The 16,588-nt window shown below is 53.2% G+C and overlaps 1 protein-coding gene across 20 annotated transcripts in view; it reads left to right on the top strand.

The window, feature by feature from the left end:
- LCOR (ligand dependent nuclear receptor corepressor) overlaps positions 1 to 11,533 on the top strand; it is an 80,580-nt gene extending 69,047 nt beyond the window's left edge. For all 20 annotated transcript variants that reach the window (XM_057403628.1, XM_057403610.1, XM_057403609.1 and 17 more), the window contains one exon: positions 5,285 to 11,533. In XM_057403628.1, coding sequence (XP_057259611.1) covers positions 5,285 to 9,782 — 4,498 coding nt within the window. In that variant the 3' untranslated portion in view covers positions 9,783 to 11,533. The remainder of the gene's footprint in view (positions 1 to 5,284) is intronic.
- The last annotated feature ends 5,055 nt before the right edge of the window (positions 11,534 to 16,588 follow it).

The following is a 16,588-nucleotide window of genomic DNA, read 5'->3' as shown; positions in this document are numbered from 1 at the left end:
CGGCTGATGGAGAGCATCTCTGGCAAGTCAGGCTTTCTTCTCAGCCATCCACATTTCCCAAATCTCTGCTTTTAGCCAGGTTTCCCTTCAGCTCGGTGGGGGTACTCCAGTGGTACCTCTGGTTTTGGCTGGTGCGAGGCAGCACTCCACCAACGGGCACAGAGCGAGCTGTGCGGCAGCAAGAGAGGGAGAGGAGAGGTCACCCCCATAAAAAGAGTGAATTGGATTTTATAAGTTTACAGCTATGTTTTATTTCTTTTCCAGAACTGTAATCCTGGTGCTTAGAGTGGTCTGAAAGGAACAGAAACACTTAGCCTTGAACTTTTGTTCTGCTGCTGCTTCTTGTGCCGCTGAGGTACAAAACATACCTGTAAACTTATAATCAATCAAACCGATGTTCCGGGGCTAAAAGAAGAAACCCAAAAAGGGCACAGGCTTCATGTTGAATAGTGAGAAACTTGGGGTGGGGAAAACAGAAGATTGCAGTTGGCAATCGGCAGGTTTTCAGAGACCAGCTTCCCAGGTAGGTTGGTATGAACCAGCTGATCTCTTTCTCCCTCTCTATTCCTTACTCCCATCCAAAATACACTCTTGAACCAGAGGCAGGCTGAGCTGCCCCTAAAGCTCTGTTTGTGGCAATCACAAGCAGAGCAAGCACAGCATCACCCTGATGCAACTACAGAAGGGGAGATGTGGCAGCCCCACCAGTGGGTCCCCACTGTAGCAGCTGGTTCTTAAGGTGGGCAAAGCTCCTTAAGCTGTGTAGGGTGGAATCCAGATAATTTGCCCTTTCATCCCCATACTGTAAGTCCCATACCTGTGCAGTCTATAGATGTTATGGACAGATAACCCCTTGCCTTCCCCCATCACCCCCAACCGTGTGGCCTTTGTTGGGAGCCCCAGGCCGCCCCCCCCCCCCCCAGCAAGAGCAGGGGGAGGGCTGACTTCAAACTCCACTAAACAGTGCAGGCACAATGCAAACAAATGTATTGCAGCACGCAGCTATGCAAATAGCTTCAGAGCACAGCGTTTTCCCCGGCATTAATTGCTGCACCACCGGGGTTGCGTAGCAACAGCTCTGGTTGTGTCTCTGACAGCTCCTGCCCCTTGATGCCTCTGACACCTTCTGTGGCAGGCGGGGAAGGAGGAGAGAACAGGGCTGCCCTGGGGAAGCTACAAAGGCCAGGAGGTAGCGAGAGTCTCAGGTGGTAAGGTCTGTGTGGGTGTCTTCTGCTGCCACAGGGTGACACGTGCAGTGGGGCTGGAAAGGGGGTGTTGGGGAGCAGGAGCCTCCAGCAGCCGCAGCCTTGTGTAGGCAGCTTTCAATGGTGGTGGACAGAAAGGGCAGACCTGCCATCCCCCCAGCTCTGCAGGAAGACGGGTTGTCTCTCCAGCGCAGTGAGTCCTTCTGGGTACCCCATATGGGTCTGTGACTGCGCTTGCAGCTTGGCCACAGGCATAGAGGGTCTCCACTAAGTCACCTCGTGCTGGCCATGGATCCTTGGGCTTGTGGCTTTTCCAGCTCTTGAGAGAAATTACACGTTCTTTATACACACCCAAAACTAAGAGAGCCTCAGGCCAAGCCCCAGTGGAAGGGGTGAGCACAGGCACCAAAGGGAAGGCTGCAGATGGTACGGGCAGCCCTGAGCTCCCTCACTTGTGTGCTGAGCCCAGCAGCTTCTGCAGGGCTGACCTGTGCCTCCCAAAAGGCAGGCTCTTCAGGGACAGGGGTGACCACCTCCCAAGAGCAATTTTTCACCCTGCTTAAAGCCATGTTCCCTATTCCCATCCCCTGCGTTCATGTCTTTAGCTCCTGCTGTGCCTTTGCCTGTGGGGCTGAGGAACCTGTTAGTACCCAGCGCCTTCCCCTGGGAAGGCACTTCAGCTCTGCAATCAGCTCTCCTCTCCTTTCCTCTCTTCTTTCTGATAAGCCACATAAATAAATAGTTTCTCTGCCAGTTTACAGAGTCCGTAAGCAACCCTGCCTGAAGCCATGGGGCACTTGAAATAAACTCTTCTATTACACCTCAGCATAAACCAAGCTCTTCTCAGAAAATGCCTTAAGCAGGGAGAAAACAAGCTCTTCTCAGAAACTGCCTTAAGTAGGGAAGAAGTGGGCAGTCTGATTCCATTGGCAGATAGGCAGGAGAATGGCCATGGGCATGTTTTACTTAGTAGTAACAGACAGAACAGACAGGAGTGGTGGGAAATACTGGGCAGGTTCCAGGATGCACAGATTAGCAGGTCCCAGGGAGCTGTGCCTTTGAGATCTGGGGATGGAGAGGTACAGGCTGCAGCTCAGCACCCTCGGGGCACAGGAAGAGGAATCACTAAGGTAGGATCCAGCCATGCTCAGAGCCCAGTGGCAGGGAGAGGTGATGCTGCCTGCAGCACCCAGACTTGGGGTGCTGGATGGGCTGCGGAAGGAGCAGATTGAGCACAAAGTGAGAAGTTGCAACCCATCTTTGAGCCAAAGTGATGTGAAAGCAGAGGATCACAAATGCAACTCGCCTGCAGAGGCAGGTGAACTGTGTCGCTGTGTGTGAGATGGGTCTTCTAAGGACAAAGGGCATCGAGGCTGCATGGCTTTTTCTTTATCAAGCAGGAGAAATTCTTATCTCTGCTTTTGAAATTTACAGCTTGACAAGCAGTTTGTATCTCAGCTTGATTCCTTGGAGTACAGTGGGGCAAATAAGGTGAAAATCAGCACCATGGACTCAGCCATGCTTCAGAGGAGGAAACTAGGTGCAAGCAAGGCAGAAATGCTGCCTGGAGCCTTTAGGACCAGAGAGCCCAGGTCTCCTCTGCCATGCAAGCAGGATGTCTTTTGAAGACCTGCACACCTTGCAAGGCAGGCATGACCTGCAACCGGCTGTGTTCAGCATTGCTCCTCCAAGGCAAGGAAGGACCGTGTCCGGCTGCTTTGTTCCCTGCTCCCAGACTAGGGATTCCTTACACAGACCCACGATGTCCCCCCTCGCCAGGCATCTCCCAGCCTGTAGCTCACCTTTTCATCCTCACCACCCACCCGGGCTTTGCCTATGCCATGGCTCTTTCTTCGCAGCCATTTGTGCCCTGGCAAGGAGGGAGCTGGCTGTTTGGCCACCATAACCTGCTCCTGAGCTGCCTGAGGAGCATGGCGGTGGGGAGGGCTGGGGCAGGGACACACCTCTGCTGCCACGGTTATAAATTGAGGCTCCCTGGGGGAAGATGGCTGCCGCTCTTAGGATCAGGGCTTGTGAGCAGGTAAGGGGAAAGCATCCGCCCTCTTTGCAAAGGTGGAGTAAAAGCTCTGCCTCCCCACAAAGCCCCCTGCTACCAGCCCTCCTCCTGCAGGGGGGTGAAAGGTTTATTATCCCCTTTGTTATGCAGCAGGGCAAGGGGAGGAGCTGGGCTGTGTAAGAGATCCTGGCTGACATAACCCTGCCCATGCATGGCTCTGGAGGGGGGCCAGGTTGTACCTGAGCATTTGTATTTAAACTAATCCCAGGCATCGCAAACTGAAAGTCACCGCAGCGCCAGGTAGAACCAGTTGAGACGGTTGCTGAAGGCGGGTTTTTCGCCTGGGTGTAGTAAAGCAGTCTCAAGGTACGTTGTTTATTGCTAACCCTGGGAGTACATTTGGGAGCTGAGCTTGCTCAGCCTTTCCGGGTGGTTTGGCAGAGCCCTGCCGCCTGCCACCGAGCACGCTGGCTCTGGTCCCTGGCTTTCCCTCATTCTCTCTGCCAATGGCTTGTCCAAACCGGGGCTCTTCCTCCTTGTCCACCTGCCTGACAGCACCGGGGTGGAAATCCCGCTCCAGATAAAGCTGCTTTTCCCCACCCTGGCCCCAACCCCTATGATAAGCTTTGCCCCCTTGACACAGCCAAGCGAGCAAGGTCAGAGGCTGATGCTGGGGAGGGCAGAGTAAGGCTGCAGTGGGGGTAAACGACTTTCACTCCTCCGGTACAAGGCCAGGAGGTGCAAAGTGTGACTGTTACTGGAAAGCAACCCGGCGTTGCTGGCACAGATCCTTCCGCCTGCAGCGTGGGTGCCAAGGCTCACAGTCCCCTCGGTGTGGCCAGGACTGGGTGGGAATCGCCCGCGCTGCCGTTGGGAGCAGATAGGGTGTCAGTAACGGCACCTGGCACAGTGCAAACACTGGGTAATTATCCCTTAACCTCTCCACCAATAAGTCCTAATTAATTGCCTCTGCCAAGCAGGTTAAATGGTAATCGCCTCGGTTTGAGAGCTAGCTAATGGCAGCGATCCCGTGCTGTAGAAGCACACCTTTCCAAGCGACCACTACGTGTTGACAGCCCATCAGCTGCAGAGCCACTTTATTAAATGGCACTAAATCAAAGGTCAGTGCAAATGCCAAGGCACCGCACCACACAGGGGTACACTGCTGCCTGCATGGCCTGAGGCTGGGAGATCACCCCAGGTTCTGCACCGGTTTGCAGAGGAGGTTCCAATCTGCCCAGTTTGCCCCAGGCCCGTGTTCTGCCACCAAGGTGTAAGCAGAGTTTGAAGTCGCACAGGAGTTCAAGATCACTGTAGTGATAGGACAAGGGGTAACGGGTTAAAACTTAAACAGGGGAAGTTTGGATTGGATATAAGGAAGAAATTCTTTCCTGTTAGGGTGGTGAGGCACTGGAATGGGTTGCCCAGGGAGGTTGTGAATGCTCCATCCCTGGCAGTGTTCAAGGCCAGGTTGAACGAGGCCTTGGGTGATATGGTTTAGTGTGAGGTATCCCTGCCCATGGCAGGGGGGTTGGAACTAGATGATCTTAAGGTCCTTTCCAACCCTAACTATTCTATGATTCTATGATTCTATCTCTGTCATCTGGCTGGGATGCTGCTCTGCTCCCACCCAGCCTGAATGCGCAGATTGCGCATGCAGAAGTGTGCAGCCGTCCTGCTGGGTCCCCGAAGTGCTGGGCCCTCTACTCTGCACACGGTGCAGATACTGAGTCTGACTCTTGCAGGGAACTTTGGGTTTGCTTTGAACATGTCACACTGTGCTACACACCAGGATGTGATTGATAGAAGTGTAATTATGGGTGCTCTGGCAGTGGGAGACCAACAGGAGCATGGTCAGTGTCCTGCCAGTAATATGCATACGTGTGTGTCTTGGGGACTGATGGGGTGTCTGCCAGCCCCATGACAACAGGATGCTTGATCTCACCTGGAGGTCAGGCAAGTGATATGCCTGAGTGGGAGGAGAAGGGTTATTCCAGTTTTGTAGTCTAAAGTTTTATTCCCTGGGGCATGGTACTGATTGTTTCTCTCTTTATCTCTCTAGTGAGGATGCAGCAGAGACAATAGCAATAGACTCTAACAATCAGCCGAAGTCTCCACTGGAAAAGTTTATGGTCAGACTGTGTACACATCACCAGAAGCAATTCATCCGTGTGCTAAACGACATATACACTGAAGTGCAGCCAGACCCTGAAGGCCAGCAGTTGTCTGAATCCGAGAGCATGGAGGCCTCTACTTGTGTCTCTGGTTGTAGCCAGCGAAGCACTGAAAATCAGGACAAGGGTGCTACTTGTACTGAATCAAAGGCCCCTTCTTCCTCAGACCCAGGACAGTCGGGGTCCGATGGCCCCCTGCATATTATGGGACAAGCCCCGAAGCAGCTGCCGGAGCTGAAGTGTCTGGACAGAGCAGAGAGCTCCAGTCCTGCTTTGAGAAGGGACTTCTCTGAGCTCCCCGTCACCAGGCTGCGTTCTGCTAGTCCAAAGGATAGCTCCACCCAAGGATACCTCAGCACGTTGAACTCTTCCTCTCTGAATTTCCATCATGCCGCAAGGAGCCTGGACGGGCAGCAAGCTGCTGGACACGAGCAAGAAGTCAGGAAGTGTGAGGACAATAAAGAGCAGCTAGCAGGTAAGACTCTGATGGAAGGTTATATCTCGGTCAAGGTGGCAAATGTGAACGGCAGCGAGGACAGCTTAGACAGCTGTCTGGGGTCCCAGAAGAGCTCCTTCAGAGCTCTGCCAGAAGAGTCCTGGGATCCCAGCTTTGCGGTGACCCCCCCTCGCAGAGCTGACAAAGAGAATACTTTGCAATGCAGCTCAAATGCATCTTTGCACCAGGACTTAGATGCAAAAGAACAAGATGCAAGACCAAAGCAAGAAAACCACCTACACGCCATGCCCAAGGGCAAGGCAGGCTGCCACCTGCACCCGGCCGACAAAGGCCCGCTTGACAGGTCCAAAGACGGCTGGCTGCCCGCCGGTGCTGTGCCAGCCACCCACCGGACCCCCAGCGGGCACCCCCGCACTAAGGCAGCCTCCCTCAGATCCACTCGGAAGAGCAAGAAGGCGTCGGGGCTGAGGATCAATGACTACGACAACCAGTGCGATGTGGTGTACATCAGCCAGCCCATCACCGAGTGCCATTTTGAGAGCCAGCGGCCGGTGTCGTCGCGCAAGACGGCGAGGAAGAGCACGCGGGGGTATTACTTCAACGGGGAATGCTGTGAGCTCCCGACCGTCCGCACGCTGGTGAAGAGCTCCCGGGTGGAGGAGAGGGGGAGCGGAGCAGCACTGCGAACAGAGACCCTTGTAAGCGCGAAGCCACCCCTCATGCTCTCACTGGGGGGATCTGCGGGGACAGGACGGGAGGGTGAGAAGAGGGTTTCTCTGAGGCTCCTGGCTAAAGGGGCACCGGCCAGCCGAGAAGTGAAAGAGAGACCTGAGCTGGGCTCCATGCAGCCCTGGGATACCCGGGCACTGCGGTCCAGGGAAGCCACCATGGCCATGCCCTTCTTCTCCCTCTCTGCTCCACCCAGCCCTCAGAAAGAGGACAGCTTGGATGGCTCACCGCCCCCCAGCTCCCCTCCTGCTGAAGGAGGGGAGATAGGAGGTGGAGGCACCATCCCCCAGGAGGCTGCCAGCAGCCTGGGCTCCCCCGGGGACAGCAGTGGTGGTGAGCAGACAGCTGATTTTGCTGCCCTCCCCATCTCAAAAGCACCCAGTGGGGAGCAAGGATGTCCAAGCTCCAACATACAAACTGACCCAGACCTCCCCACCAGCCCAGAGCCAAAGTCCCCCTTGCAGCCCGCTGCCACTGCAGACACAGCACCCCTGGCCTGTGATGGTGCCGGGGATCCTGCCCAGCTTCCAGACGTAGGGGATGCGGAGCCCAGCAGGCTGGGGCTGGCAGAGCCCTGCCCATGCTCTCCAGGCTGTCAGGCTCCTGATGAGCTCCTTGCCACCATGGACAGGGAGAGCTCCCCAGAGCCCCCTGCCATCTTGCAGTGTGTGGATGTAAATGAAAGCATCAATGCTGAACCAGAAGCCGACTTATCAGGCACGGTGGGTGACAGCTCCCTTGAGCAAGAGGAGGCTATGCTGGGCAGCCCACCCCTCCTCGAAATACCAGAAGGGGAGGCAGTGCAGAATAACAGCCCAGCAGGTGAAAAAGAACCTGTTGAAGGGGAAACACTGCCTGACTCTGACATCTCTGACACTGCAGGGAATGACTCTGTCTCTTCCAAAGACAGTCTAGACAAGAAACGAAAGAAAGGCAGGAGAGCGCTTGTGGCATCAGACCGGCGTCTCCGTAGCCAGCAATCCCAGTCACCCACTGAGGGCAGTGTTGAGGACGCTGGCTCTTCCAGCTCTGTGCAGCTTCCTTGCCTTCAGATCAAATTCTCTAAGAGCCCTGGCACTAAGCGGTTCAAGAGAGAAGTGCACATGGATGGGGCAGCATCCATGCACTTCCCAAATGACTGCTTCCCCAGTGTGCTGCTCAAACCCAGCGAGGGGCTGGGCACCGGCCAGGCTCCAGAGAGCATCGCTGAGCAGCAGCCAGGCGAGGAGAATGGTGTCACTACCAGACAAACCTATAAAAGCATCTTGGCAAAAGACACTGTAGCAGAGGGAGAAAATTCTTCTGCAGGTGACCCGCCTGCTAACAGCAGCCAACGTCAATCGGGAGAGATGCTGGAAATCAGTGTCCAGGCTGACTCTGAGAAGAGAAACATTCTCCTTCCTCTGGAGAGCACTGTGCCTGCAAACGATACTGAGCAAGTGGATGTGAAACCAGGCAATGCCAGCGCAAAGGATGAGGAGAGCCCCAACAGTACTGTGGACATGGGCAAGCTGGAGAACTACGTGCCAGTAGCCAACTCGCCTCCGTGTCCCAGCAGCAGAGGTGGAATCAAGCAAGTTCCAGAAAAGGCTGCAAAGCATAAAAAGGTTGCCCTGCAGTTTTATAACTTAAGACACACACCCACACTCATAGACACTGCAAAAAAGAGCACACCAGGGAAGGAGCCTATGCAAGCAATCCCCAAACCGAGGGACGAACGCAGTTCAGGGAATGATGATTCCCCAGTGTTGGAGGACATAGACACGGCTGACAGCAAACCAAAGTTCATGGAGTGGTGTGCTGAAGAGGAGAACCAGGAGCTCATTGCTGAATTCAACACCCAGTACATGAAAGTTCAGAAAGGATGGATTCAGCTGGAGAAGGAGGTGCAGCCAACCCCCAAGGTAAAGAGCAAAGCCGACAAACTGAAAGAGATTTGGAAAAGCAAGAAAAGGACACGGAAAAGTAGAGGCTCGCTGGAAGTGCAGAAGCTTTCTCCTGTCCAGATGCTGTTTATGAAGGCCTTTAAGCTGTCTGACATCTGCCAGTGGTTTCTGGAGACAACTGAAACCAGGTCTCTAGTGATCGTGAAGAAACTCAATACCCGTCTCCCAGGGGAGATCCCCCCCATCAAAGTCCCCATGCAGAAATATTCCTCCTCCAGTCTCTACCCCAGCTCACTGCAAGCTGAACGCTTGAAGAAACACCTCAAGAAGTTCGCTGCCACTACCCCAGCTCGGAATAACCTGAAGAACCAAAAGCTTTGGGCCAAAATTCGGGAGAACGCTGATAAAGCAGAAGCTGAGGAAGCCACCGCTCCCAGCCACACATCTCCCACCAATGCCAGCACCGAGGACCTGGGTGAAGACAAAACCATCCAGCCTGCCCCCAGCTTGCCCACACAGGCCAGCACCAGGATCCTGCGCAAGTACTCCAACCTACGGGGCAAGCTGCGAGCCCAGCACCGCGTGGTGAAGGCGGAGAAGAAGAGTGATGGCCCAGGGGACCACTCATCCCTGGAGAGCAAGCAGAGCAGGAAGAGCGTGTGCATCAACCCGCTGATGTCTCCAAAGCTGGCCTTGCAGGTCAAAGCAGACGCCTTTCCTGCTAAATCTCCTTCAGTGGATGGGACGGGGAAGGGACGGAAGGGGAAGAGCAGGTCCCAGGAGGACTCCTCCCCCAAGGCCGACCTCCAGCTCAGCAGGAAGAAGAGGATGCTGAAGGACAGCGGGAGTACACAGGAGCGGTCCGGCTCCTCCACCAAGGACAAGTTGCCTGCCAAGAAGGCCAGTAAAATAAAGCATTCGGAGGTCAGCACAAAAGCCCCTGCCACCCGAAAGCAGGCTGCCATGGAGAGGAGCAATAAGCTGGCTAGAAAGATGTCTTTGAAAGAGAAGAGAGCCCCAAAAAGGCAGCTGGAGAAGGTGCGGCTCCCCATGCGGAAGGGCAAGGAGAACACGAGCAGACGGGCCGTGCTGCTCACTGGCCACGAGGAGATGGCCAAGTCCCCAAAGCAGAAGCCCCTGGGGGAGTCCTCTACGCGGTCACAGAAGATGGCCAACAAGAAGCCCAGCGGTGGGAAGACCCTGACGAGGTCCATGAAGAAGATGCAGGAGAGCAGTGGGTCGCAGGGCAAGAGGAAGCTGAGGGCAAAAGTGGACTGTTCGCACAGCAAACGCTCACGACTGGACCCGAAATAGCAAAGAACCAGTAGCCATGTACAAACCCAATGTACAGTAGTAACCCTTTACCATGCATTAACTAAAGCTGCTTTTATAAGCTGTAGCAAGCCTTTAAAAATCCGCAGCTAAAGGATAATGCCCGTGATTTTAGGCATCGGCAGATGTGTCTCGGACAGAGAAGAGGTCGGCCTGTCTGGCTCTGCTGTTCAGAAGGAAGTTTCTACAGTTTGGATGTTCCTTGGGTTTTTTTAAACCCAGAACCAGGCAGTTTTAGTTAAAAGTACAGTGCCTTATTTATCACTTTAAAAATAAATAAGAAGCTCGTCTGTGTGATTTGGAGGCTTGCGTTTTATACTTGAGGCACAAGCACTTGTACTGTAGCAGAAAGAAAACCACCACCGTGCACATGAAGTAGCTTTCACAGTCTTTGGGTGCACGCAAACATTTCCCTTTCCTTCAGAGTCCTCCTCCTGTCTGTCTTCTTAGTGGCATTTAAAGCAAAACCAAAACCATTTCCCATCACTGAGGGAGAGAAAGGCAAATCTGTCTTTTGTTGGTTTGTTAGTAGCAGCTGCTGGTGTCCCGTATGGATGCCTGCTACTGGTGTGTGTACTGCTGATGGCTGCCTCACTCCCCCATGGCACGGCCCATGGGGTAGGGGTCCTGCTCAGGCAGCAGGGGAGATGCTGCAGGGGCTCTGGATACCAGGCTGCTGCATCCACTGCTGCCAGGTGGACACACTGGGCTGTATCCGTCTTTATTTCTTGCTGGCTTCAGGGATGAATCAGTCATGCCGTGCCATGCGTTTGGACAGACCTTCTTCTCCCGTTTTGCTGCCCTTGTGGTGATTTCTGTGGTCTCTGATGGCAAAGCAGTTTCCACAGTGCTTCACTAAAGGTTGAATCTCTCCCTTGTGATCTGCCCAAGCTCCTTCTGATGTTGGTGCCCTGCGGAAGAGGAGCCCTGGCCCTCACCCTGTGCTTTTGTGCACATCTTTCCTAGTGTCTTCCTAAAGCCAGAATCTGCAGTTGGAATAGGGCTGGTATAAGGGACTGACTTACATCTGTTTTATACTGTAATTTGCATTTCATCGCTTTACTGGCAAGGTGCAGTAGGTTTGTTCTTGCTCGTGTCTGGTGCTGGGGAGCCTGAAAGCAGCCAAGCTTCTGCCCTGCACGACACCTCTGAGACAGACCCGTTACAAGTACACAGAGCATGTGGCTGTGCTGGCTCTGCTGGGGAAAGATGATCAGTGGCTGAGAAGTGACTGCTGGGGTCTGTGCTCAGGGCAAGGACCCTGCTCAGCCATTGCATCTCTGGCTTCACAAAGCCCGTTTGCATGGATCCTGATGCAGGGAGCAGCAGTGCTGGAGAGGGCACCGCGGGCTCTGGGGTGACCTGATCTTTAACAGCCACTTGCTGATCCTTGCTCAGCAAGGCTGTGGTACAGGGCACACATTCAGGAGATGCTGCCCTGGGGGCAGAGGTTAGAGAGGGTTCAGCTGCAACAGGAATTGCTTTTCACAGTTGGCATTGAACTCCGGATCCCAAAGCCCATGGACTGGAGCTGGAGAGCAGAGAATTCTCTTTTAAAGCTTTCATTGTACCCCTTTAGTTTAGAGGATGAAACCAGGCATTTGAGATTCGCACGCCCTTCGCAGAGCACCTCTTGCTGTCTTGCAGGTATTCCCTTCCCCCAGCGCTGACGCAAACAAGGCTGCAGCACATTTTCCTCTTACTATGAAATGGCAGATGTAAAAAGAAAAACCCATAAATCCTTTACCTTTCCTTTGAATCATGCTAGAATAAGTTAACTCTCTGAACAGCTAGGCAGTGATTAAATCTAGCCTGTCAGTCCCTGTACAGATTACTATGAAGTTATCTATTACTTTAATTTTTACTGCATGCATTAAATATGTCAAACATTCCATCAGAAAAGATTTAGAAGCGTTTCAGGAGAGGTGTGAGGCAGGAGGGCACTGATAGCAGTTACATGACTGATCTGTACCTTTCTTACAGGTTGTCTTTCCCTCTTGCTTTTCCATCCGTACTTGTGGTCCTCCTCTAACCTCTGGCTGGGGCAGCCTCTCTGCAGGCATGTGGGCCTGGAATTTCTCCTCCTTACCTTGGGCTAGTCATGTGTGCAAGCACCCCTCTTACCTCTCTTCTCATGCCATTCTCCTGCAGCAAACCCCCTTTTCCCCATCCTTCACCATCCTTGACAAAGCAGGTGAAGTTTTTCAGAGGGGATGCTGCTGCTCCAGCCTCCTGGCTCTCTTCCTGTGTGCCAGGGCTTCCCCTGCACTCTTTGGCTTGAGCATGGCAAGGCTGGGTGATGGCAGGCATCACACTGGTGTTGGGAGCACAGCAGCATCTGTCCCAGTTCAGTGTGTGCTGCTTGGCTTATGTGGTGGTGGGAGCAGCACGCCAAGCTTCCCAGCAGTGTCCCTGCCAGGTGTCAGCTCCGGAGAGGAATGGCTAGGATCTGTTTTGTGGAGAAATCAGATGCTAAAAGGAAAACCATATACCTTCCGGACCTTTGAACTTCCAGTCTCCATCTGTAGTTTTCTCTTGTATTGCTGTGTTTTGGCTAGGTTGGATGGAGATTTTCCATGCTGAAGGCAGGGAGTCGCAGGTCTCCAGGAGGGAGCAAGGTTGGTGTGGCCATGCTGGGAACTGTGCTGGCAACATGGCCTGAGACTCAAAGTGCCTGCAGCTTTAGCTCATGCAGGTAGCTTTTATGGAGAGCAGGCTTGTTTGCCAAGGATGGGTCAGGTGAAGCCATCAGCTAGGGCTGAATTGCTGCAACAAACATTTGGGCCTAAAGGTGCATTTGCACAAGTTCTCTGAATTACAGATCCATGTGATCCTTCGGGTTGCCCCAGGGGAGGATGCCCCAGGGGTGGCTGTCATCTCTATAACAGCCCAGCGGCCTTCTGCTCTGAGGAAAACCCCAGCTCCTTGCTGGGCTCCTTTCCTTTCTGTCACTGCTCCTGGAGATGCCGTCTTGGCCCTTCTGCCTCTCCTGTGTGCATTCTCCACTTGACGTAAGTAGTAGCTGCCAGGTCTTGCAGACTACAAGACCTGCTTTTAATGTGCTTTGCACTTGCTTTTGTGAGTGCTTTATTCTGGGACAGGAAGGAGCAATGCTGTGATTTGCTAGCAAATGGAAGGGTCTGCATGTGAGGTGACTGCCTGGCAGTATGCTATTGCCTGGGTAGCTCCAGGTTCTTTATCAGTGCTCAGATGTTTGAATTGTTTCTTCTTTTCTTTTTTTCCCAATCAGTCCTGATGTTGCGTTACCCTCTTCTCGATTTACTTCCCAGTTTTCTCTCTCCATGCAGCCATGTTTCAGCTAGAACAGTACACAAGAGACACAAAAATGAGTGGAGGTATCATATCTATATAACCTGTTGCTCTTTGTTAATGCCTTAGGACACGCGCTACTCGTTTCTGTGCTGTACAGCAAGGCAGCGGTGAGGTGTGCTGCTGAGGCACAGCCGCTGCTTTAGAGCAGCCTGTTTCCAATAAGTGCAGCTTCTGCACAATGCAAGGGATGCACAGGGACCTGCAGGTGATCTTAATGAATGGAAGGAAATAAGCAACATGATTTATTGCCTTATTGCGCACAGGCATCAAGTGCGTTTCTGTTTGCTAAAGTGCGGATCTGCCCACTGGCACTACCACAGTGCCATCCTCAGCTCTGCAGCCTCATTGCGCTCCTCTCCTCGGGGCCACACCACAGCTCCCTGCTCTGCTTATTCAGCTCTGGATTTCAGCACAAGGGCTGTGTCCCACAAAACAGTCCTCTCTATTACTTTGGCTTTCCTTGGTGGCCACTTTCTCAACCTATTCTTGAAACCAGTCTTTATCCTAGCTCCCCAATGAATGTGTCGTGAGCAGCATCTTAGCTCTGCACCTCCACCGATGTCCTTACTGCCACTTTGCTACCAGCCCCCCTTTCTCATCTGCATGGTTACCTTCTCCTCTCTCACCTTCTTATTGGCAGCTCAGCATTTTCACACTTCACGTGGTCAGGAGCCACCCATCTTACCTATCCTCTGTGAGAGGCTGGTTTTGTGAGCTCACAGTCAAGGTTTGTCTGTTGGGCTTGAGAGCTGCAGTTTGTGCCCAGAATGGCTCCTTCTGTCTATCACTGTTAGGTTCTTGTCTAGCAGTGCTATCCCTGGAATGGGTTTCTTTGCTGATGAGGTATGTGCGGTACATCCAAGGTGTGCACATATTTATATTCATCACTCACCAGGCTGGTTTTGCTCACATTTGCTGTGTGCTGTGGTGGTTCTGTGTTCAGCTGCCTACACATCAGAGAGACGCATTTGCAGCAAGCCTCTCCAAAGAGCTGGCGTTCTGGTGCTGGTGCTTGCAGCAAACTTTCTGCCGTGTTGCTGATCATTCTCCATGTGATGGAGGGCAGGATGAACTTGTCCCCACTGCTGTCTGCATCCCTGTGCTCACCATGCCAGGGGAAGCTGTGTGGCATTGGACTGAGGGGGCTGGTGAGCTGGCCAAGCCTCTTTTTGCTGGTGTGCAGATGAGCAAAGTTCCAGCCAAGCCCATGTCCCAGCCGCTCACGCGGCGCCCCTGGAAATGCCAGTGGTCCCAGAAGCTCTTCCAGCCCCTAGTAACATCCTAGGAAATAGAAATGTAATGTCAGAAGGACACAGATGTACCACTGCCCTGTTTTTAAGACTTTCTAATGGACAGTTTCTTTCTCCAGCTAGTATTCTTTCAGCCTAACTGCATTCCCAGTTGAAGGCCACTGGGAAAGCCGTGTTTCCCAGCCTCCCATAGGCATGGCAGTGCCTTGGGGCAGCAGGGATGTGCTCCCACCTTTCTACTGCCAGCGGTTGTGCCAGGGGAAGAGGGCTGAGCCCCAGCCAAGGCATCCTCGGGTCCACATTCCTGGGCTGTACACCCAGATGTCCCAGGAACAAGGCAGAGGCAGGCTCACCCTGCCCGTGAAGGCCTCTGCAGCTTTCCCTGTAATGATAGGTTTTGTGAGCAAACCACGAAGCTACGATGTCCCCACACCATCCCCACCTCTCCCCCATGTGTCGTAGCATCCGTTCGGCCCATCCTTTAGCTTGGTGGTTGTGAAATGAATCCATCTGTTCTAAGATGTTCTCAGGAGTTCTTGTTTGTATTAAGCTCACCCCTAGGCTTAGCAGAAATCACAGTCCCCATCCTTCCTCCTCCCATCCCCGCGGACAAGCCCTCTCCTTCACGAGCACTTCCACCCTCTCCCTGAAGGGCAGTGGGGGGGCAGCTGGTGGTTTCGATTCAGGGCACGTTGGCAGCTTGGGGGCAGCCGGAGGAGCTGGGATGCAGCCGGCCGGCGTTCGTGGCATGGGTCCCTCGGGCTGCGTTGCTAGCCAATGTTTTCTAAGTCTGTTTGTAAGAGTACCTAATTTTAAAATGAAATGTGAATATATATTATGTGTAGGTGCCATGTAAGATAGTGTTGTGCTAGGCGGCAGGATGCTAACCTACTTTTTAAGCTTTTCTTGGGGCAGGAAAAAGCATTTTTCTCTCACTTCATGCTCACAGATCTAATATTGTAAATAGTTTTTTAAAGATATTTATTTCATGGGCTTTCCACAGGTTCTTGTTCTGACTGGTGTGTTGGTTGGTGGGGCTGTACTGCCCAGTGTGCCGCAACCAAAGGGCTGGCTACTGCGTGGGGGGGGGGGGACGGGATGGGTTGGGGTGGGTGGTGGTGGTGGTTTTTAATGTCACATCAAGGTTGAAGCATTAACTCTTTCTCTTCATCTCATTTTGATGATGTCAAGCCTGGTCGATGGCCATGGTCCCTGGGGAAGCAGTTTGCTCCCGTAGCTGTTCCCCGGGGTGGGGGGCACTGCAAGCAATAAGATTTGTAGTAATAATGTCTGTTTCAATGGCAGGGGCTCAGGGCCGGGTGGGAATAACCCCGCTCCTGGCGGGGGCTCGGTCCAGCACGGCATACGTGGGGATTCTTGGCTTAGGGATCCCCACTGATGCAGGAGGTGGGGGCTACCTCACCCCCAAGGAACCCCCACCCCAAACAGCCAGGGGAGGGTAGGTAGGTCCCGTTAGAAAACTCCTGTTAGTGAATTTCCTGCAGGGAGCAGCTGCCTTCGGAGCTCCTGTGATTCCTGTGGGTACAGGTGACCCAAGGGAGTGCACTACTGTCACCGTTACAGTCCCAGTGCTGGCTCCAGAAGGTCGTGTGCTTGCCATGCTGCAATTTGAATTCTCCTTCTGTGTGGTTTGGGGTCATTTGCCTGGTTTTCCTAAGTGGGTTTGGAGTTTTCTTCTTTGGTTTTTTTAAACCCCTTTTTTTGCCTGGAGCTGTTTGCTGTGTGGGGAAGCATCAGCGGGGTCATTGCTGCTTTTATGGTGACAGGTCTCTGACTTTGGCGGGTGGCATGGGGTGCTGTTGGGTGCTGGCCCTGCAGGACCTCTAACCATCCCCATGCTTCCTTTGCCCTTGGAGCAGGTGTGTGAAAACAAAGCAGAAAGCAAAGGAAAAAAGGCAACAACACCCCAATGATTCTTTTACTCGAGACACTCACTGTTTAACTGTTATCTCCACCCTGATGGCAAATGTGTTTCATTCATCTGTGTCTGCTTCCCCGGGAGAGTTTTGTTTCTCTGTTTGTTTCTGTATGAATTTTAGACACTGAGCTGAAAAGTCCTCCTGTCCGGTACTGTATGTTTGAGCCTAAGCAATGTGAACTGTACAGACCAGCGGTGGGAAATGGGAGCCGGTGGCTGTGCCTTGGGACGGCATTCCCGGGTGCTTTGAGGAGCAGGAAGTAGTG

This window comes from Pezoporus wallicus, unplaced genomic scaffold, assembly GCF_028554395.1.
Source record: "Pezoporus wallicus isolate ANWC-B61680 ecotype Strahan unplaced genomic scaffold, APGP_CSIRO_Pwel_v1 contig_12993, whole genome shotgun sequence".
NCBI lineage: Eukaryota > Metazoa > Chordata > Aves > Psittaciformes > Psittacidae > Pezoporus > Pezoporus wallicus.
Note: the sequence above shows the minus strand (reverse complement) of the source record. Positions and strands in the feature narration are given on the sequence as shown.